The sequence below is a fragment of the Delphinapterus leucas genome, chromosome 19, assembly GCF_059928025.1.
Source record: "Delphinapterus leucas isolate spDelLeu-1000000601 "Yukka" chromosome 19, BTC_Dleu_Yukka2, whole genome shotgun sequence".
Classification (NCBI taxonomy): Eukaryota; Metazoa; Chordata; class Mammalia; order Artiodactyla; family Monodontidae; genus Delphinapterus; species Delphinapterus leucas.
The window spans coordinates 43,872,304-43,895,532 of NC_143147.1; the positions used below are offsets into that span (position 1 = coordinate 43,872,304).

At 40.9% G+C, this 23,229-nt stretch overlaps 1 protein-coding gene across 6 annotated transcripts in view; it reads left to right on the plus strand.

Moving 5' to 3' along the window:
- AATF (apoptosis antagonizing transcription factor) overlaps nt 1–23,229 on the plus strand; it is a 106,768-nt gene that overhangs the window by 45,581 nt on the left and 37,958 nt on the right. For 4 of the 6 annotated variants that reach the window (XR_016388975.1, XR_002641832.3, XM_089901021.1 and 1 more), the window contains exons 9-10: nt 17,390–17,457; nt 19,664–19,744. The exons of 1 other annotated variant lie outside the window; for it this stretch is intronic. Coding sequence is in view for 3 of the 5 variants with exons in the window: in XM_089901021.1 (XP_089757147.1) it covers nt 17,390–17,457; nt 19,664–19,744 (149 nt within the window). In the remaining 2 variants the exon portion in view is untranslated. The remainder of the gene's footprint in view (nt 1–17,389; nt 17,458–19,663; nt 19,745–23,229) is intronic. One more of the 6 variants, XM_022552703.2, reaches the window with a different exon arrangement.

The following is a 23,229-nucleotide window of genomic DNA, read 5'->3' on the forward strand; positions in this document are numbered from 1 at the left end:
TGAGCTTAGATATTGACAGATTGATACCTGGATTTCTGAGGGTTCATTAGGATTTTGTATGTTGCTTCTAGCTCTGTTTAGTTTTGATCTGGTTTGTCCTGTCACTTTGAATTTAACCAGGAGCGTCTGGAGAAAGGCATAATAGGTTCTGTTCTTTAGATGGCCACTTTGATGGGTTAAATCTCTCCTTTCATTTGCCATCAGGACATGTCTGTAACTGACCCTGCCACACGCTGGACTTTTGTGTCCAAGACATTTGATAATGCCATAAACAAGTAATTACTATTTCAATGAACTATTAAAAGTCAATAATGTTAAGAAATAGAGAAGAGGCAAGCTTTCTGACAAGCTGGTTTACTTTAATTAAATTGGTGAGTGATTAATATGGACGGCTGATGTCGTGGCTTTAATAGTATGCATTTAGATCGTAGTGTGGATAAGGGATGTGTGAAGCTATTCCTACGGTTAAGGCAATACTGTGTTCTTGTTGGCATGTATCTTTCCAGTGGTTCAGTTGATGGCTAAGAGTATGCTTTAAAGTTTGATTTAAACCTCCTGCTTTTCATTTGTTTTTGGGAAACAGATCCCTTCTGTTCAGAGTAGTATTTCATTTTTAGGTTGACTTTGAAATGTTGCTGTTATTTGAGATGTGGATGATGTTTCTTAAAATTTTGATAACGTTTATTACATATAGACCTTTATGGTGACTTTAGAGAGGACGTGAATGTGAAGTACACAAATTTGAAGATTGAAGTTACAGTTAAAGTTATAGGAGAGAGGGACTTCCCTGGTGGCGCAGTGTTTAAGAATCCTCCTGCCAATGCAGGGGACACAGGTTCGATCCCTGGTCCGGGAAGATCCCACATGCCGCAGAGCAACTAAGCCCGTGCGCCACAACTACTGAGCCTGTGCGCCTAGAGCCCACGAGCCACAACTACTGAAGGCCGCACATCTAGAGCCCGTGCTCCGCAACAAGAGAAGCCATCACAATGAGAAGCCTGTGCACTGCAATGAAGAGTAGCCCCCGCTCGCTGCAACTAGAGAAAGCCCGCGTGCAGCAACGAAGACCCAACGCAGCCAAAAAAAAAAAAAAAAAGTTACAGAAGAGAGTTAATCAGTTAGATTTCTTAAGACATAATAAAGGTGTTAAACAAACTCCAAACCAATATCAATGTCCAATTAAACCTCAGTTTTAATAATTACAAAATTATTTTTTGACCATGTGTAAGAATTTTATTTGAGATGCATTCTAGTTCCTGTGCTGCTGTTGTTGATCTCTCAGTGTTTAGACCCAATACAGTATCAGCATCGGCACTGGATGGCATCGGATGGCATTGGATTGCCAGCGTGGGCTCACTGTTGTGCAGGCTGCACAGAACAGGAGCCCAAAAGCCACATTTTAAATGCAAGATCGAGAAATTCCATCACACGGCAGCGTCAGGGGAAGGCACACACGACTGGCCCTGATTTCTTTCAGTTTCCTTGCTTTAAAAAACACCAGAGCCTGACTTCAGTACTACTGCTTCGTTTAGACAAAGGTAAAAAAACCTCAGAACAAAGCCTAAAATAGTTCATTTGATGGAGCCAGCTAGGAAAGAGATAAGAATTGGCTTAGAACTCTCGAAGAAACTTTTCGAACACAAGGGGTACCTTGGCAGTTTACTAGGCAAATATGTGGCCCAAATTGCCTTTTCTGCACTACTAATAAGCCCAATATCAGCTGGCTGAGTGTAAATTAAACACAGCACTCTAGCAGTATTTTAGGAGACCCAAGTAAAGAATTTAGCACTTTAAAAATGGGGAACACTACGTGTTTACTAAAGTGGACATGAAGTCTCCTTGTGAAATTATATTCAATGTATAGCTCCTTTAAAGTAAATTATAGGGACCATGACTTAGCATAGAAAGGGGAAGTTAATAAGCATCTTAAAATATGTATGTGTATTGTAGATCTAGAATAGAACCTAGTTGCTGTAAAGTTAGATAGCGTCTTTGAAAATCATCAATGTCAAACTGGCTTTTTACCAACTAGGGCCTAGAGGAAGTAAGTGACTAGGATACGATCACCTCATTTAGGACATTGAAACCCATGTGCTCTTGTTCCCAGTTTGCTTTTCTTTCTAGCGTATTTTGCCGCCTTTTGATCTGACACACTTAAAAATCCACTTGAGCGTTTCCTTTTCAGATTTGTATCTGTTTAGGAAATTGGAGATCCAGTGTATCTGTTTGCATTCTGACAGTTCACATGTTACCACTTTTGTGCAATTATGAACTTCATTCACTTAACAACTGCTGTACCAGATGCTAGGTTTACAAAGACTAATAAGAGAAAACCCCTGCCCAAGGAATTTGTGTCATCTAACAAGAGCAAGATTCTCCTCAATTTTGTATAGTCACACAGCTCCTCTTGAAAAGTATGACTTTGGTAAAATTTAAGTGGAGAAAATAAATGGTGCAAGAGAGCAATCAGGTCCTTGATATAAAAACGTACATGTAGTTGCCTAGTGTTGTCTTATCACAAATGTGCCTCAGACATTCGTTAGCACACAGGTTTTTCCCTCAACAGACACCTGATCTAATTCCTAAAGTCATGTCTCAATAACCTGTAAAAGACTCTAAGAGATGCTGTTAGATATAAATTGGATAATAGTATAAATTCACTATTTTCCAGGCATATAGTCATTGTTAGAAGCCAGTATTGAGATGCCGGTATCCACTGAAACCTATTTCAGATTAGAAGAGCATTCAGGGGACTTCCCTGGAGGTCCAGTGGGTTAGACTCCGTGCTCCCAATGCAGGGGGCCCGGGTTCGATCCCTGGTCAGCAAACTAGATCCCGCAGGCCGCAGCTAAGTAGTCCGCACACCGCAACTGAGGCCTGGCACAGCCAAAATAAATAAATATTAAAAAAGAAGAAGAAGAAGAGCATTCAGGGAGACACTGCTTTGGGAAAGATCCCTGGTCTTCTCCTTACTTGCTGCAAGTAATAATAAATCCTTCCTTTTCCCCCCCCCAAAAAAGGAAAAAAAAAAAAAGAGCATATTCAGGTTGGTGATGGGTATTTGAGGGTTCATTTTGCTGTAGCCAACTTTTGTGTAGTTTTGAAGTTTTCTGTAATAAAAAGTTAAGGAGAAGAAAAGCCTTCAGATTTCTTTCTTCCATTAATTGATTCAGCAAATATGTGAGTATCTACTGTATATTTATTGAGTAACTGTTGTTCTAGGCTGTGCAGCCTAATGCAGTAGCCGCTAGCCACGTGTAGCTACTTAAATTGTAGTTAATTAATTAAAGTAAAGTTGAAAATGCAGTTTGTCAGTCATGCTAGCCACATTTCAAGTGCTGCAGCCACATGTGCTAGTGGCTACTGTAGTGGACAGTGCAAACACTGAGCATTCCCAGCATCACAGAAAGGTCTCTTGGAGCTCTTTTAGGGGCTGGAACAAAGCCAAGTCCTGCCCTCATGAGCATTCATTCTAGCTTAGAGACAGGATGATAGTGTGACCCTGCAGTGGAAAGTGATGAAAGAAGGGGGTCTAGGGTAGGGATGGGATGGTTACTGTTTTCACATAGGGTGGTCCGGGGATAAGGTGATATTTGAGCAGAGCCGGGAGGGCAGCGAGCAACAGAACCATGTAGGTGTTGGGGGGAAGAGCGTTGGGGACAAAGGGAATGGCAAGTGCCAAGTCTCTGAGACATTGCAGAGGCTAGCATGTTCCAGGAAAATTGGGGAGGCCAGTGCCACTGGGGTGAGTAGGTAAGAAAGAGTGGGATAGGAGAGGAAGTCAGAGAGGTAATGGGAGGCCAGGTCCTGAAGGACCTTGTAGGCCACTGTAAGGTGTTGGCTTTCACTGTGATTGAGATGGGAAGCCACTAGAGGGTTTTGAACAGAGGAGTGACAAGATTGGACTAATATTTTTAAAGAATCACTCTGAGGACTGTGTTGAGAATAAACTCTAAGGAGGCAGGGTGGCAAACAGGAAATAGGAGACCCTCATGATAGTCTGGGTAAGGGATGGTGGTAGCTGGAACTAGGATGCTTTGGAGGGACTGCTGAGAAGTGGTTGGACTCTGAATTTATGCTGAAAGTTGAACTGACAGGATTGGTTGATGGATTGTGTGTGGAGTGTGGAAAGAGGTGTCCAGGACTTTAAGGGTTTTGGTCTGAGCAATTGGATGGATGAAGTTGCTGTTTACTGAGATGGGGAAAAACAGTGAGAGAAGCTAGTTTGGAGGAGAAATCTGGAACTCAGCTTTGGTTATACTAGGTTTTTTTCCCCCCGTGGACTGTGTTGTCTTTAATTTTTTTTTTTTTTTTGGTTTTTTTTGTTTGTTTGTTTTTGTTTTTGTTTTTTGCCGTACGCATGCCTCTCACTGTTGTGGCCTCTCCCGCTGCGGAGCACAGGCTCCGGACGCGCAGGCTCAGCGGCCATGGCTCACAGGCCCAGCCGCTCCGCGGCATGTGGGATCTTCCCGGACCGGGGCACGAACCCGTGTCCCCTGCATTTGCAGGCAGACTCTCAACCACTGCGCCACCAGGGAAGCCCCATGCATAAGTATATTAATGTGTTTGACTTCGGGTTGCTGCCCCAGGCTTCACTGGGACGTTTATGGTATATACACTGTATCACCGTCCCCCAAATCGAAAAAGTTCTGGATTCCAAGACACATCAATCCTCAAGGGATTGTGAATCTGTATGACAAAGGGACAGCGTGCAGGGGAGTCGAGGATGTTGACCAGGAGTGACTATCCTGATGGACTGTGGAATCACGTGCACCTGAGTAAAGAGAGAAGTGAGCATGTGAGGAGAGGAGGAGGCATGCTGAAAAGGTGGCAGGATCAATGGGTTATCGATCCTGGTGGGGCTGAAGAATTATTGGAGTCTGAATCCCGGAAAGAGAGGTTGAGGTTTGTTTCAGCTCGGCTTTTAATCCTTAAAAGACATAATTACAGAATACAAGTTAGTACTGCCCTTTTGGTTTCTTACTTGTGAATCCTTTTTAGTAAGATCTTCTCTAGTTCTGAATGACTCCCTCTTTATTCTTTCGGTACAAACGATATATTGTATGGTGTCATTAAAAGAATCATTGCCAAAGAATGCCCAGAAATAGTCAGTGATTGAGCTGGTGTCCCAAAGGATATATAAGCCCTCTCCTCACCTTTTTTATAGATAGAATAAATATATATATACACACACCAGGACATCTGCCTGGTGACCAAGGGACAGAATACTGGAAATGGGGGCTGTTGGAAGTTCTAAACAATAGCACTCCTGGCACATTGTTACTTTTGGTATAGATTAGGAAGAGTGGCTTAATGCAGTCACTTAGTCCTTGTACAATTCTTTCTATGTGTAGAAAAAAGAAAGGAAAAGCAAATTGGCAAAAAGAAGTTCTTTAGCAGTCGAATTGCCTAATTCTCACTCTGTCTTCACACATTAGAGCCTAATACTGATAGTGATTTACTTACACTTCTAGTTAATAATTAGACATTGGGAGACACTATATATCACACCTAATGGAACGTATGGGGTCTGTTGAGAAAGTTTTCTGTTTCGACTAATAAATTTTAACCCAAATGGCCAAGCCAAGTGAAATATCATGGCCTTTGAAATATTTTAGAACTGTGCTGAGAAAACAGTGTGACTTTATTCAGTGAATGGATTTATCATCCCTTCCAAATCACAGGCCTTAGCTCCAGCTCTGGAATGGAGGCACGAGGCAGTACTGAATCAGAAAGTGGAAAAACTAATCAAATCCTTAGAGACCAAGGACAGTGAGGCGGAGTTAGGCTGACTTTTTCAGTGGTAGCCTCTAGCTGTACATTTTCTGATTTTAGTAAGCAAAGGTGGGTTATCTGTAACTTCAGTAGTAAGGTGCACTTGGGTTTTATTCATACACCCTGATTTCCCTCCATTCTTCCCTGTGTTATTATTCTGGTAAATATTGTACTTGCCACGGCAGAAGTTGGGTGCTTTTCATCTTTGATCACAATATCTAGAACTCAACTCTTTCCTTTTAGAAATATCATTGAATAGTCACTGTGTACAAGGCCGTGCGCAGAGTTCTGTGGGAGGAGAGAATTTGAGTGAGAGCGTACCCTGCTTACAAGACGCTTACAGCCAAGCAAGGGAGACGACATGAACATAGACAACCAGAGTGCTTGGCCAGGGAGTGATAAAGAATTCAGGAGAGGGAGAGATTAATAACAGTCTGGGAGAATTAGAGAAGGCTGCCGGGAGGAGATGGCGTTTGATCCAGGCCCTTGCAAAAGGATAGAGAGGGTGATCTGGAGGGTGAGGTTGAGGGGCAGGCTGAGGAGGAGGGGATTGTGGGAGCAGGGGTGGGGGTGTGGTCACAGGTCATGGAAAGGGAAGAGCAGTTAGTTGTCCTAATAGAATAAATGATAAGGGAGAGCATCACTTTTGCCCCAATTTAGCATGGCGTAGTTTGGGAAAACTCTGCAAGTAATAGCCTACTTTGCAAGTATTGACTCACTGTTTTTTGTGAATCTTCTGTGCTTTTTACATTTTCTTCCTTCCATTCTGCTTTTCCTTCATTTCATATCTTATTTGTTATCCACTGTTGACAACCAGTAGAAAGGAACATTGAATTACTGTACTTGTTCATTGTTGTTAGCAGCTGTCGTGATTCAGCTCTGGAAGGTGTTGAATTTTTTTGTCCCAAATTGCATTTTGTGATTATCTGATGAGTATTGTTATCTGATGTTGACAGTATTTCTCTTTATTGAAATACTTACATTTTGCTAAGTGCTTTGCTTTTATCATCTTTTAAAATCCCAAATCAACTTTGTTGAGGTACAGTTATTATGAGGAAACTGAGTGTCACTCAGAGAGGTCACATAACTTGTCCCACACTACGCAGCTAGTAACGGGCATAGCTGGAATTCAGAACCCAGATGTGTCAGACTCCAAAGCCCTGGCGTTTTATGGACTCATTGGCAAATGTTTACAGTTACATTGAGCCATGGGGCGCACTCACTCACGGAATTGAAAGCTCATATCCGGAAGCATGAGATCTTAGAAAATGGGAGATGGGAACCTGCAACTGAGATTTGACAAACCTATTTCATAGATAAAAGATATTTAAATAGAAAACACTACACTGAAATTAATTCAGATCTTTATTATAAAGATGTCAAGACACCTTTCTTGTAGTAAAAAACCAACTTGAAGATACTACAGGAAGGGGTCAGGGTGTGGGGGAGTGGTTCGAGGAAGCACAAAAGATCTGTTTCCTCTCTTCTCTTCCCGAGAAGAACCAAGTTTTTCCTTTGGGAAATGAGACCCAAGAGGGAGGCTAGATCTACATCATTTTAACAGTAAAATAATGAGAGGTGTTTAAGATCTTTCCATTCATTTGGATTAAATAGTTTTTTGTTTTTGTTTTTTTTAATTCAGGCACTTTTGGAATGGTTAAAAAAAAGGGTAATTCCTACCCACTTAAACCACCCAGTTCTCTAGGCCCTGTGTGAGATGTGAGAGAAGGAGAATATTGTTTCAGGAGGAGGAGGTGCTGGTAATCGGTAGTGATAAAAACAAGGAGGTTCCTCAGTTGCTTGGGTAGGTAGTGGTGCTCTGGATTAGAGGCAGGGTATTTCTTTTGTTTAAAAACAAAAGGAGTGTGTGTGTGTGGTAAATAAACAAAAATTTGGTATTTTCTGCCAGAAGCAATTTTCCCCCCTCTGTGTATGTATATTTATTGAGCTCCTTCTATGGCCAGTGGACAGGATAGAGTGGTGAGCCCAGATACATTCTCTGCTCTCTGTGAGGTAGACAGTCGGCCAGTGGAGGAACTAGACAATAGGCATGTAATCCGCTAGTAAAATGTAAATTAAGTACAGCAAGAACATCATGTGAATGTGTATAGAGGGGTGCAGTTAAGATAGGCTTTCCTGAGGAAAAGGTGGTTGAGCTGAGATTTAGCGAATGAGGAGAGAAGGTGGGACGTAAGCCGGTTAATGGCTAGGGAAGCATGTTCCAAGCAGTTGCAGGTCCAAAAAAAGGGCTGCATGGTGGGAGCGAGCCTGGGAGCATTTCAGGTACAAAAGGAGTGCTGGTGGGACTGGAGCACCGAGGTGGAAGGTTAGGCTGGAGAGGTAGGTAAAGGGGCCTTTAGGCTGCAATAAGAATTGTATACTCTGGCGTACGTGCATTTTGAAAACATTACTCTGACTGTACGGAGCAGAACAAAATGAAGGAGGGGCAGGTGCAGATGCCAGGAGCCCGCTACACTAACTCAGGTGAGAGCACGTCTGTTTCATTCTTCATTGCTTCCCCAGTGTGCTAAATGTTTATGGAGTGAATGAAGATGATAACAGCCTATACTAGGGTACAGGCAATGGAGACAGAGAAAAATGGACAGGTTCATGAATTGGTGGATCACATATATAAGTCTCGGAGATAGATTAGATATTGAGTGTAAGGGAAAAGGAATTCCAGGGATAACTCTTAGGTCATTGAAGCCTTGAAAATAGAATGAAATTCTTGGCGGGGAGCATATGGAGTGAGAAGAAAAGAAAGCTTGGGACTTCCTCGGTGGCACAGTGGTTAGGAATCCACCTGCCAATGCAGGGGACACAGGTTCAAGCCCTGGTCCAGGAGGATCACACATGCTGCGGAGCAACGGAGCCTGTGAGCCACAATTACTGAGCCTGCGTGCGACAGCTACTGAAGCCTAGCCTGTGCTTCACAACAAGAGAGGCCACCGCAATGAGAAGCCCGCGTACCACAACGAAGAGTAGGCCCTGCTCACTGCAACCAGAGAAAGCCTGCGCAGAGCAATGAAGACCCAGCACGGCCAAAAATAAATAAATTAATTAATTTTTTTGAAAAAAGAAAGCTTGGAACTGAGTCTTGAGGGATGTTAGCATTTAATGTTTGGGTAGAGGAGCTGGCTGAATATGGCGTAAAATGAAGGAGGTGCCTCAAAGATGCCAAGAAAAGGGTGTTTCAGGAAGGTGAGAATGTCCAGCGTCACTTGCTGCTTCAAGAAGTCTAGAAGGATGAGTCATGACATGTTCATTAGACACGGGCATCTTGAGACCTGGGCCTGAGGTGTTTCAGTAGAATAATGGAGCCAGAACTGTTGGGTGGTGCAGAGTTGGTTGAGGAGTGGGTGGGCAATGTGCAAAGGGGAAAGAGGAAAAAATAGTTACCTACGGACAGTGGGTCATCTTGTGGCGATTTTATACTATAGGTGTGGACAATATAGTATATGTGGATTTATCTTTTGTATGCTTCAAATATAGTATGAAAATTGCAGATGACTCCTTTTGGGTATAATTTGAAAGACTGGAGATCTGAGAACTAAAAAAAAAAAGGGGTAGTAAAGCAGGAGTTAGAGCAGAAATATTTCTTCACTAAGAATTCTTGTGGGAGCTAGAGAGGAAGCTGAAGGGAGAGTAAACCCAAGCCTTATGAATCCACTTTTTATATCTATCAGTAAGGGAGGGGCTGAAACACATGTAAGAGGGGTTGACTGCACTTCTTTCATGTGCTCTCTATGTATTGGGGAGGGAGTTTGAAAAATCCTGACTCGGCGAGGCTAAGTAAGTTACATACAGGGTTGCCCCAACCTTTTTTCCATCTCAAGCATCTGTGGCTATGAACCATGGAAACCTGAGAGGTAGGAGTCAGTAACTGTGGGTTACAAATTCAGAAAGCCAGGGAATATGAGGCTATAAAACCAAATGCTTTAAAAATTACTTGGATTTTTGATAAGGGTGCCAAAACAATTCAATGGGGAAAAGAATAGTCTTTGAAGGGACTTCCCTGGTGGCGCAGTAGTTAAGAATCCGCCTGCCAATGCAGGGGACATGGGTTCCATCCCTGATCTGGGCAGATCCCACGTGCTGCAGAGCAGCTAAGCCCGTGCGCCACAGCTCCTGAGCCTGCGCTCTAGAGCCCGTGCTCCGCAACAAGAGAAGCCACTGCAATGAGAAGCCCACGCACCACAACGAAGAGTAGCCCCCGCTCGCCGCAACTAGAGAAAGCCCATGCACAGCGACGAAGACCCAACGCAGACCAAAAAAAAGCACAAAAAACAATGTATTCAAATAAAAGTAAATCTATATAAAAAAATAAAGCTGTTTTTAAAAAAAAAGAATAGTCTTTGAACAAGTGGTGCATTTTGGATATCCACATGCAATAGAATGAAGTCGGACCCCAACCTCATACCACACATAAAAGTTAACTCAAACTGTATCCTAGATCTAAATATAAGAACTAAAATTATAAAGCTCTTAGAAGAAAACATGGGAGTAAATCTTCATGACCTTGGGTTAGGCAGTGGCTTCTTAGATACAATACCAAATACACCAATGACAAAAGAAAAAATTGGACCACATCAAAGTTAAAAACTTCGATGACAGTCCACAGAATGGGTGTTAATAAGGGACTGGTATCCAGAGTATATAAAGAACTCTTAAAACTCAATCATAAAAAGACAACCTAATTAAAGAATGGGCAAAGCATCTGAATAGACATTTCTCCAGAGAAGATATGCAAATGCCCAGTAAGCACAGAATGATGATTAACTTCATTTGCAATCAAAACCACAATGAGATAATACTTTACACCCACTAGGGTGGCTATAATGAAAAAGACAGGTAATAGCAAGTGCTGGCAAGGATGTGGAGAAGTTGGACCCCTCATATGCTGGTAGTGGGAAGGTAAAGTGATGCAGCATTTTTGGAAGACAGTCTGGCAGTTCCTCAAAATGTTAAACGTAGAGTTAACTGCAATGACCTAGCAATTCTCCTCTTAGGTATAAACCCAAGAGAGATGGAAGCATATGTCCGCGCAAAGAGTAGTACGTGAATGTTCATAGCAGCATTATTCATAATAGCCATAAAGTGGAAGTAACCCAAATGTCCCTCAATGGTGAATGGCTAAACAAAATGTGGTATATACATACAAAGGAAAATTTTTTTTATGCACATCATACAAAAGTACTCAGTATGATCAACTTTATTGCAAACATATGAAATTTTAAAGAATTTTTATTGGAGTATAGTTGATTTACAATGTTTTATTATTTTCAGGTGTACAGCAAAGTGATTCAGTCAATACATATACATCTATCCACTCTTTTTTTAGATTCTTTTCCCATATAGGCCATTACAGAGTATTGAGTAGAGTTCCCTGTGCTCTACAGGTGGTCCTTATTAGTTATCTGCTTTATATATAGTAGTGCGTATGTGTCATTCCCAGTCTCCCAGTTTATCCCCCACCCCCCGCTTATCGTGACCGTAAGCTTGTTTTCTGCATCTGTGGCTCCATGCAGCGATGGACGATGCCACGGCATCCCCGAAGGAATGTTTCTCAGCCATAAAAAGGAAGGAAGTACCAACATATGCTACAATGTGAATAAAGCTTGAAAATCTGTTAAGTGAAATAAGCCAGTCATAAAAGGCCATATATTATATGATCCTCTTTATATGAGATGTCCAGAATGGGCATGTCTATAAAGACAGAAGGATTAGTGGTTGCTTAGGGCTACTGGGGGTATGTGGCTGGTGGATACTGGGGATGACAGCTAGTATGGGGTTTCTTTTAGGTGGGATGAAAGTGTTCTAAAATTAAATATGATTGCACAGTTCTGAATTTACTAGAAAGTGCTGAATTATATACACTCTGAATGGGTGAATTGTATGGTAAGTGAATTATACCTCAATAAAGTTATAAACAGTTGTTTGGCATTATCTGCAGCAAATCAAAATAAATGTTATTTGTATTATTTCTAGTATGTTTTCATGTTTTATTTTACGGAACAGAAAAATATTCATAAGAGATTTTTTTAAAAAATAAATTTATTTGTTTATTTTTTGGCTGTGTTGGGTCTTCGTTGCTGCACGTGGGCTTTCTCTAGCTGTGGCAAGCAGGGGCTACTCTTCATTGCGGTGCACGGGCTTCTCATTGCGGCGGCTTCTCTTGTTGCGGAGCACGGGCTCTAGGCGTGCAGGCTTCAGTAGTTGTGGCACACGGGCTCAGTCGTTGTGGCTCGCGGGCTCTAGAGCGCAGGCTCAGTAGTTGTGGCGCATGGGCTTAGTTGCTCCGCGGCATGTGGGATCTTCCCGGACCAGGGCTTGAACCTGTGTCCCCTGCACTGGCAGGTGGACTCTTAACCACTGCGCCACCAGGGAAGTCCTACTTGCATGGTTTTAAATAACGTGTTTATGTGACTGTTGATTTATTGATGTCCATCATTTTTCAAATCCTCTCTTGATTTCCCATTGTGGTAGTGAGGCCCTGCTCCCTCCTCACTCCCAATACTTCAGTTCTCCATTCTTCTGTTGTACTTATTGTCGCAGTTTTGTGAAAACAATTGTTTCCAATATATGATTAAATAAATGTTCACAAGTGATGTACTATGATTACATTTCCTTACAAATTTGTTTTTTCCTAGAGCGAATAATACCCGCTTTTAAAAGATGTACTTAACCTATCATTTTCCCCCTTTCTCCTGGAGCGCTCGCTCCTGGAGCTCCCTGGACTCTTCCTTTCTGGAACAGGCTCTCTGGGGCTGTGCCATCTGTAGTCCTGGGACTTGCCTCACTTCTTTCCTGAGGTAGACCTGTTTTCTAACATCTCCTGTCTTCGTCCTTCTTGCCGTGTGCTCTCATTTTACTGAGGCACATCTTCCTGTGAAAGAGCATGTGGAAAGTAAATTGTTGAGTCCTTGCCTATGTGAAATGCTTTATGTAACTCTCATACTTGGTTAGTATTTTGGCTGTGTATGGAACTTGAGGTTGAAAGTTATTTTCCTCAGAATTTTGAAGGCCTTGCTCTGCTGTCCTCTGGCATCTGTCATTGCTATTGAGATGTCTAATCCCATTTAGATTTACAGTCCTTAATATTTAGGGTGACTATAATTCATTGTCAAAACTGGGACCCTTGAGGTGCTAGCCTGAAAGAATAGCAGGACAGCAGGCATTAACCAGGACTCTCTGGGGTAGCTGGGGCCATGTGGTCACCCTCTTTACATGTGACCTATTTTTCCTCTAACCATTTAGGATCTTCTCTTTGCTTCTGGAGTTCCACATTTCATGATGATGTATCTTACAAAAGGTCCTTTTTCCTTCATTGCACTAGGTTGCACTAGGTTGTGGTGGGTTCATTCTCGTCCTTCGATTTGGGGAAGTTTTTAAAATTATTTCATTAATAATTTTCTCCCAGCCTTTGTTAGGCAGGTGTTTGACATTCTGGATTATCCTCTAAGTTTTTTTCTTCTCTCACAAATAATCAAGGGGATATCATCTTTGGGCCTTCTTGTTTTATATCTAAGAGATTTTTGTACATTTATCTTCCAGTTATTCTATTGAAATTTTTAAACATTTCTGTTTTGCGTTTAATTTCTTGTTTTACTCTTTTCTCATAGCATCCCATTCTTGTGGAAATGTGTCTTCTCTCACTTCTGAGGTCATCCATCGTGAGTTCTTTTCTCTTTCTTTTCTTTTTCTTTCTTCTTTTTTTTTGTGTGCGTTTGTTTTGTTTGTTCTCTGCGTTGCTTTCTTGAGTCCCTTTTTTTTCTGTTTGTTTTGGTCTGTGTCTGAGGCTTTCCTCAGATGTTGGTGATCCTTAACTGTCCCTTCGTGTTTCAGAGTAAGGCATTCAAAAGTATCTCTGGAACCTGGGCAGAGCTTTTTGGCTCCTTTATATATAATTTTGCTGTGAACTAATGTCTTGGTTGTCAGAACTTGGAAATCTTATTTTCCGGGGAGACAGGGGACGACCATGCAGTTTCTCCGGAAAAGGCTCCTCTCCTCTCCTGCCTAGGAAATTTTACACATGGTGCTAGCGTTCTGTGTAGAGGGTGGGGGAAGGAGACAGAAGGTCCTAGAGTTGAGCATCGAGCCTTTCCCTTATGCCCCATCTCAGCCTTCCGTGCCTCACATCTCTCAGTTTGGAGCTTTTGTGGCTCAGTTTTTCCAGAGAATAAAGCTTCTTTTCTCCCTGTGGGGTAGTCACTTGGTTGTGTGGGATAATGGAGAAGGCCCATGGTTCTGCCCCCTCCCCCTTCTCCACCTTTCAGGGTAACTGCCCGCCAAGAGCTCATCTCACAGGGATTCTGTGGGCCTCATTAGCTCCACCCTCACCTTTATTCCCTCTGGACATTTGGGTGATAACTTCCTTTTACTCCTTCATCTCCTGACTGTCTTTGAAAATTTTGTGAAAAGCTACTCTCATTAGCTCTCCCTTTTCTCTTCTTTCTTGCGGGTTAATACATTTATTTTTTTCCCTCCACTGTCTTTTAGAGGAGTTGAGAAGGGAGAAGAGATAGACTAATGTGTTCAAACTGCCATTTTTAACGGACTGTGGCGTGCGTTTTTCCAGGCAGAGTATTATAAACGTTGATTCGATTCTGAATAGTACCGTCGGTGCCATTCCTCACATATGTTGTTATGGGTTAAATAGGTTTTTGTGGGCTGGCCTGGAAACCCAGCTACATCTATGATTTTCCCCTGGAACTAGAGAAACAATCAAGCCTTTCTGAATTGACTCTCTGGAGGAATTATAACAGACTGGAACAAAAATATTTCGTATATCTCTCCATTTTCCAAATCACATAGAAAATTAGGACTATTGTATCATTACTGTTGAAATAAAAAGCTCCAGTAACTAACAGAAACCGGAATTTTAATGGAAAAGTTTGGTCATATAGTTAAGCTTTGAAAATTGAACTGAGAAGCAAAGCTAAGTTCTTCAGCAGTATCCCTAAAACTTCATTATTCGGCAACTTTTTTGAAAGCATTTTTCCTAATTAAATTTAAGCCCAGTGATAGAGCTGTGGGAAATAGCAATAGCCACGAGAAGCATTTGTTTACTTATTTTCTTGCTACTTTCTTATTCTTGCCTTGCACACAACAGGGCCTTCTGAAACATTGGACTGAATAAACTAGACTCAGCCAGATAGACCAATAAAACTCTCTTCCTAACCATGAATGACTAAGAATAGCTGTGAGACACTTGGGTAGTGAAAATGCAACCCAGAATATGTAAAGTGCACAGGGTGCTTGAGAGTAAATGCTGCACCAGCTTGGTGTTGGAACTGCAGAGACCACTGCGAGTGTAACAGACCCACTGCGGGTGCGGCTCCCGTTGCCAGCCTCCCACGTTGTGCTGGGGCAGCCTTCCCTGAGCGCTCCTTCCCAGTGGCCGTGATGGCCCCAGTCTCAAGGGATCAGAGATCATTAAGAAAACCAGGAATCGTGGCTGTTATCTCTTATGTGGCTGGAACAAGGTAAGGGCAACGAGATGTAGTGATCCCATTATTTTCCTTCTTTTTTATTTTGTTTTCTCTTCTTCTTTTTTATTAAAAGAGAAAAAGATTCTTTTTGTTAACCTCTCCCCTCCCCGCCCGCCTCCCCTAACCTTGCTTTTGACAGGATGTTGACTAGGAGCCAGAGCCCATTTTGGCTTAGCCTTAAGGGCAGCTGTTTACAGAGTAGCGGTGTTACATAGGGTTCCTGTGTCGTATGTCTGTGTAACACAGGATTTGGATCTTGTATTTAGCTGCCAGAAGTGACTGTGATGAAGTAGGGGAGATAAACTGATAGATTGGCTGCCAGAAAGATGTTGGGAGTCAATCAGATAAACAGGGCAGAGAAATAGCTTGCTGTTTTCTAGTGATAATAAACCAGAGGCCTCTGGTCCCCGCATTTTTAAATGTAATTGCCATTGTAGTAATAATGTCTAAAATAAGCAAATGAGAGAACATCACAGGAGGTTTTTTATTTGCGATTGAGATATCCTTTTCTCTTTCGCAATAAAGATTCGTCCTATATGGAAATGAGTATTTTTACAAATTTGTTGTGCTTCTTCCAGTGCCTACTTACATAAACAAATGACAATTAGAGAGTGAACTACTTTCGTAGGAATTTATCCCTCCTTCGTTATCCTCCCACAGACTTTGGCTGTTTAACTTGATGAACTATCTATATTGCTCCCATGCCTTACCTACAAAATAATTACTTATTTTTGTGAAAAAACAAGTTTTAAAGTCAAACCTGTGTTATTGACAGGTGATAAGCAGGAAGGAGTTTATTTTAGTGTCTTCCCTTGGATTTCTCTCAGAAGATTTTTAATTAATTAATTTATTTTGTCTGTGTTGGGTCTTCGTTGCTGTGCGCGTGCTTTCTCTAGTTGCGGCGAGGGGGGGCTACTCTTCATTGCGGTGCGCGGGCTTCTCATTGCGGTGGCTTCTCTTGCAGAGCGTGGGCTCTAGACGCGTGGGCTTCAGTAGTTGTGGCACGAGGGCTCAGTAGCTGTGGCTCGCAGGATCTAGAGCGCAGGCTCAGTAGTTGTGGCGCACAGGCTTAGCTGCTCTGAGGCGTGTGGGATCTTCCCAGACCAGGGCTTGAAACCCGTGTCCCCTGCATTGGCAGATGGATTCTTAACCACTGTGCCACCAGGGAAGTCCCTCTCAGAAGATTTTTGGAATTTTAATCTCTGTTGCTGTTTCCCTGTATATAGCACTTGTGTAGGAGAGATGATATCTAGTTTTATTATTGTAATTTAAAATTCTCCTTCTTTAGTGTTTAACTTTTAAATCCATTGCTTCTTCTCACGTGGGACTTTAAGATCCAATGCAAATTCTTCAGTCTGTGTGTAAGATACAGATTTAGGCTTTGATTGCATGCGGTGGGATACCCAGTATTAAGAGGAGAGTAGGAGAGTGATTTAGAGTTCCCATGGAGTTCATTGTGGGGCTGAGAGACTGGCTGTCTGTGTTGTGTTTCCAATATGCACATATGACTTTCTTTAGGTTCCTTATTAAAGTTGTTGTGGCTGTGAATGTGTTGGTGTCATATATGGTTAAGTTATTTATTAGTAAGCATGCTAGGGTACCAGCTGTGGAAAGCAAGAGAGTGAAGTCCACACTTTTAGTTATATCTAATAAAGGCTTTTTGCCTAAGGAAGACCTTCCTGACTGCCAGAGGTTATAGGTCAGAAGTTAACCATGTACCATTATCCTATTGGTGAGAAGCTGATGCGTGTTCCTCTTTGCCGCCTAGCCCTTCCCACCTGACCTTTTATAGATTCTCCACTGATATCGATGAGGTGGACAAAACTAATCATAAAAACAATGAAGGGAATGTTGCATACTCATTGATCCATTTGAAATGAACTGCAGTACAATAAGTCTTTCAAATGGACTTTGTTCTCAGCTATTGCTTATAGCTCTTTTTAAAGATATATAAATATGAAAGGGTTAATGGGAATTCAGTCATGCTCTTGCCACTGAGTTGTCCCTTATTGATTGTAGTTTAGAGCTGTCACTATGCCATTCAGAATTCCTCCTGTGCCCTTTTAAAGTCAGTTGGTGCTGGGAGATGATAAATAAATCACTTGCTTTCCTTTTTCCCCTAGCTCCTCCGAGAACTCATAGAACGGAAGACGAGCTCCTTGGATCCCAATGATCAGGTGGCCATGGGAAGGTAATTTAGATATGGCTTTCTATTCATGCAAGTAGCCTGTATAATAGTTTCTCCCTCTGAGTCTCCTTAATTCAGCCTCCAAGGCAACGATTGGTCCTAAAATTATAAAAGTTGAGAGCTCCCTGGTGGCCTAGTGGTTAGGATTCCGGGCTTTCACTGCTGTGGACCGGGTTCAGTCCCTAGTCAGGGAACTGAGATCCCACAAGTCATGCCGCACAGCCAAATTAAAAAAAAAAAAAGTTAAGCAAGATAACAAGAACTAGACAGACAGAGTGATGGAAATTGTTTACCCTACCTACATTGCCTTAAGTGCAGTTTGAATAAGAGATTATAAAATGCCTATAGGTGTTTATTTTAGGGTTTGTTTCACAAAGTCCTTCTTAATCTCTTTGCTCTCTGGATTGGGCTGTGATTTTATCTGTATGAATCTCTGACCAGTGGGTAAAAAGCATCCACCCAGATGCATGCTCTCAGCTGTCAGGACGTGGCACTGTGCACAACAGGTTCCTTGCTCTGGGAGAGTGTGCCCTAATTTAGACCTCCACCCCTTCAGTGAAAGCTGTGGCACAATTAGAAATGGAACGTGGCGGCATTACCCAGATGTCAGGGTAGAATGGAAAGTAGTGAAGGAAGGCCCTTGTGTATGCTTCATCCTGTGGCTGGAAAATAAAAAGGACGTTGAGAGTGCTACCTAATGAATAGTGTACATTTAAATAGCCATGAGCCATAATTTGCAAAAGCATGAAAGGAAACAAAAGCTGCAAGTATCAGAATGGGATTCTGGGGCAGAGCAGCATTTTGAGATCACAATGAAAAATTTGTGTTGATGAAATAATTTTATGTGAGTAAAACATATGAATTTTAGGGTAGGATGTTGATATTTTGTATATCTCTGGAATGCTGTAGAGAGCTGTTCACCATAAATTTAATGTGATAGAGCAAATTGCATTTAAGTGATGATTATATTGTACATTTATCTGACTTTACAATAAAATAGATTATGGTAATTAAGATTATATTAAGATTACAGTAATTGGATTTCCCTGGATTTTTTTTTTTGATGTTAAATTTTCATTGTGTAAATCAGGTAAGATGAGTAGCTGCTGCTGTTTTTCCTTTTTTCCCCCCACATTTGTTCATATGAGCAATATATGAAGATTTTCTTAGCCCAGTATCTTTTATTTGAAAAATTAATTTCTTTTAATCTAAAATGGCTGCAGACTACCAAATGTAAAATAGATAGCTAGTGGGAAGCGGCTGCATAGCACAGGGAGATCAACTCGGTGCTTTGTGATCACCCAGAGGGGTGGGATAGGGAGGGTGGGAGGGAGACTCAAGAGGGGGGGATATGGGGATATATGTATACATATAGCTGATTCACTTTGTTATACAGCAGAAACTAACACAACATTGTAAAGCAATTATACTCCAATAAAGATGTTAAAAAATAAAAGTAAAATAAAATGACTGCAGAATATATGAATCTTGTTTGGATCCTGATTCAAGCAAACTAACTGTAAAGTTGAGACGACCTTGGAAATTTAGAGTGAATATTTGATAGTAAAGAATTATTGTCAACTTTTTTTAGGTGTGACAGTGGTATTGAGATTATATTGCGGGAAAAAAAGCCCTTACCTTTGAACAACACATTCTGAAATATTATAGCTGAAATGAAAATTAAATAAATAAAATGACTGTAAAACTAGTATCAATAGTGGATAATTCTTAACACTTAGCAAAAAGTGGAAAGCACAAGAAAAAGCAGTTGGGCATTAACAATGGGAAAATTAGATTTAAAGAATTCACGTGCTCAAGCCAAACAGCAGCTGCAATATTAGTCATAGAACAGGCCGCGCAGCTAAAACAGTAAAAGCAAACCCAAGCAGCTCTGCTCAGTTTGATGGGTTTTCCTGCAGACTGGTAGATGTAGTGCTTGTCACAGTAACTCCAAATACTAAGGAGCATTGTTAACCAAATTTGCTGTAGAATTTCCCAGCTGCTATTTGTTTTTGTTTTTGTTTCTTTAAGCCATTGCACAAATCCTCTTCCGTTGAATAGTCTCTTTGGCCCCAGACTGTCTTGAGGAAGTTGATGTAGGTTGATGATTTCTTTCTGCAGTGTTGTTAGTGAGAAAAATTCCGATTTGTCGATACATGTAACTATTTCCATTAGTGATGATGCATAACATCGCTTGTGAATTTCCTAGGCAGTGGCTTGCAATCCAGAAGTTAAGAAGCAAAATCCACAAGAAAGTAGATAGGAAAGCGAGCAAAGGAAGGAAACTTCGGTGAGTTAATTTTTAGAAAAAATGTTAATCTTGTGTGTTGTTATCCTTATCTCTTCTCTTTGCATGTTGGCTATTACATCATTTTTCTATTTCTTTTGATGATTCTGTTTTCCAGGAGGAGAAAAATAACTAAAGCAATGTTTGAGGCTTTTTTTGAGACTCTCGTTTTTTTTTTACTCTGTAATGGAAAGATAGTTTCAGTTACTTCTTGTTCTACTGTTGTGAATGGATGGGTTAAATGATATTTGCATTTCCCTGAAAGAGAAATAATAAGGAAATAAGACAAGATCGTTGAAATTGCCTTAGTTTTAAAAAATGATTTCTTTAGAACAATACAAAAATTGTATTTTGGAGTCTTGTTTAGACATAGAATTATATTGGTCCATTTTCATGATGCCATACATGTACGCAATATGCTAAAAAGGTAAAAATGAAGGATTCCAGAGAATGTTAACACTGTGCTTAAATGAGATGAGGAATATAATTTGTATGAGAACAGAGAGACATTTCTGAGTGTAGGAAAGCCCTCAACCCTGTGAGCCCTTGAAGGAGTCTTAAAAGTATGGAGACAAAAGATGGGGCAAGAGTAGAAGTGACATTGCTATGCTTTCAGACTTAGATTCCTTGTAACTTTTTATATATTACATAATATCACTCTCACAGGGCCTCAGTGTCAAAGGAACTACTTGTAATTCAGGTGCACACTGAAAAAAAAATGTTAAACTCATTGTGTTAGGACAGTTTTAGGCAGATAGCTAATCCCACATCCTTATTAGAGCCTGCCTGTCATTAAATTCCCTTTAGACAAATGTGGATCTGTCTCATTTTTAAATATCTTCAGAGAAGCAGATTTCACTACTTCAATTAACCTGTTTGAGTATTTAACAAAACTCATCAGGAAATGCTTATTTTTCTTTAACTTTGCAGAAGTGCAAAGTAGCTTTTCATCATCTTGTGATTGAAAGTCACTTTCTTAAATCTCAGGTTAAATTGTTATAATTTGTTTATGTTTTTTGATATGTTGAAGTTTCCAAGTCTTCATACTTCTCCAAGTTTGTTTTCAGTGTACTGGTTAAGGGCATGGTCTCAAGAGCCTGACTGCCTGAGTTTGAATCCCAGCTTTGACAGTCTGGGATATGACACTCTAGTAGTTACTCCGAGCAAGACCCTTAAACTCTCTGTGCTAGTTTCTTCATCTGTAGAATGGGGATGATAATAGTACGAGACTTGTAGGGTTGCTGTGAGGTTTAAATGAGTAAGTATATATACAGCTTTTAGAACAGTGCCAGGGACACAGCAAGCACTATATACGTGTCTGTTGCCATCATTCCTACCTTTATTATTGCTGTTATTATTCCAAGACTGGATCAGCCTCCTCCTGGAACGTTCATTTACTTACTCACTCACATACATGCCTCTTTTGTACCTGTCTCTTCTGTACACCCCCGCCCCCGGAAGGATTTAAAGAAGAATGTTATTACTAGTACTTTGTAATTGACCAGGCTGATTAAATACCTATTCTTTAATTTTGAGATTAGACTTTTCTCCAGTACGGTGCTTTTAAAATTATAGCTTTGAGAAAGACAAATACTCTATGTTATCACTTGCATGTGGAATCTAAAAAATGAAACAAACGAATGTACCTAACACAACAGAAACAGGCTTACAGATACAGAGAACAAACCAGTGCTTACCAGTGGGGAGAGGGAAGGAGGGAGGGGCGAGATAAGGGTATGGGATTAAGAGACACAAACTACTGTATATAAAATAAATAAGGAGCAAGTATATATTATACAGCACAGGGAATATAGCCATTATTTTATAATAACTTTAGATGGAGTATAATCTATAAAAATATTGAATCACTGTGTTGTACACCTGAAACTAATACTATTGTAGCTCAGCTGTACTTCTAATTAATTAATTTAATAGCTTTGTGAGGCTTTAAATGTTCTCTAGAGGGAGGAGCCCAGGATTTCAGATCAGGAGACTGGCTCTGTCTGGCTCTATGATTTTGGTTGCTCTTTATCCTCTGAGCCTCACTTTTCTCATTTAATAAGTGGAGATACTAATCCCTACTTTATAGATTTGGTTTGAGGATTAAAACAAGGTGAATATGTCTGGTACGTAGGAAGCATTCGAAAATGTTAGTTTCTTTGGTTTCTTGTGTTTATCTGTTGACGTTGCTGTTGCAAATATACGCTCTTCAAAAGAACTGAGAGTGGCCAAAAATGCCTTTTTTACATTATCATATGTTTATGAGTTTAAAAACTATTAGGGCAAGTAGCTATAATTGTGTGTCCCTTGAGGGCAAGTATTGCACTGTTTTTTCAAGACAGTTCCAACCCTAACCGTCTACCGTAGTGCCTCGTAGACATGTTTTTGGATGACTATAACAGTAAAATTAACACGCTTGTCAGGTAAGACTTTCTGTAAGTTGCAGCATCCACACTTCACAGTGTGAAGTGAGCAGACTAGGAAGAGTTAGCCTAGGGAAAGGCCACAAAGAATAATGTTTGCCAAAACACAGACCTGAGAGTGTACACGTCCATTTTGGGAACTGCATTTGTTTTGGCAGAGACTTAAACTGAGTGTGGGGGAATGGCAGGAGATGAGGCTATATGAATAAGTGAGCGCTAGATTGTGGTCAAGCTCAGAATTCGGACTTTATAGACTGTAGCAAGTCATTGAAAAATAAGGAAGCCTGAGCACCTGTCACAGATTGGAGGAGACTTAAGGAGACACCACAGTTAGGTGCAATGTGGGGTCCTAGGTTGGATCCTGGAAAAGAAAAAGGACACTAGGGTAAAAATGGGTGAAGTTTGAATAAGGTCTATGGTTTAGTTAATAGTATTGTACCAATGTTCATTTCCTAATTTTGATAATTACACTATACTTGTGTAAGCTGTTAACATTAGAGGAAGCTAGGTGAGGATATACATGAGTTCTCTGCACTATTTTTGCAACTTTTCTATAAGCCTAAAATTACTGCCAAATAAGAAGTAAAAAGAAAAGTAATAAATAAGGTCATGTGCTTTGAATTGTTTTGCAGTTTTATCATCAGTATTCACCTGGCTCTCTTTGTGAACATCAGTGTGCGGGATGTGGTCAGAATCAGAGTGATCTTGTTAGCAATAGCAACAACTAACATTTATAAAACTCTGTTGGGCACTGCAAAGCAATTTACGTGCCGAGGTAGAAAAGGCATAGGCTCTGATGCTTAGCTGTCTGGGTTTGAAATCTGACACTTCACTTACTGGCCTATAGACCTTGGGCAAGATACTTTACATCTCTGTGCTTCAGTTTCCTCATCTGTCAACCTAGCATGATGATAAAAGGCACATCTCATAGGATTGTTATGCAGATTGAATTAGCTAATTCACGTAAAGTAGTTCGGAAGGTGAGTAGCTCGCCCAGGCTACAGAACTAGCAAGCACAAACTTGGATTTGAGCTAATTGGTCTGATTCCAGAGCCCATGCTTCTA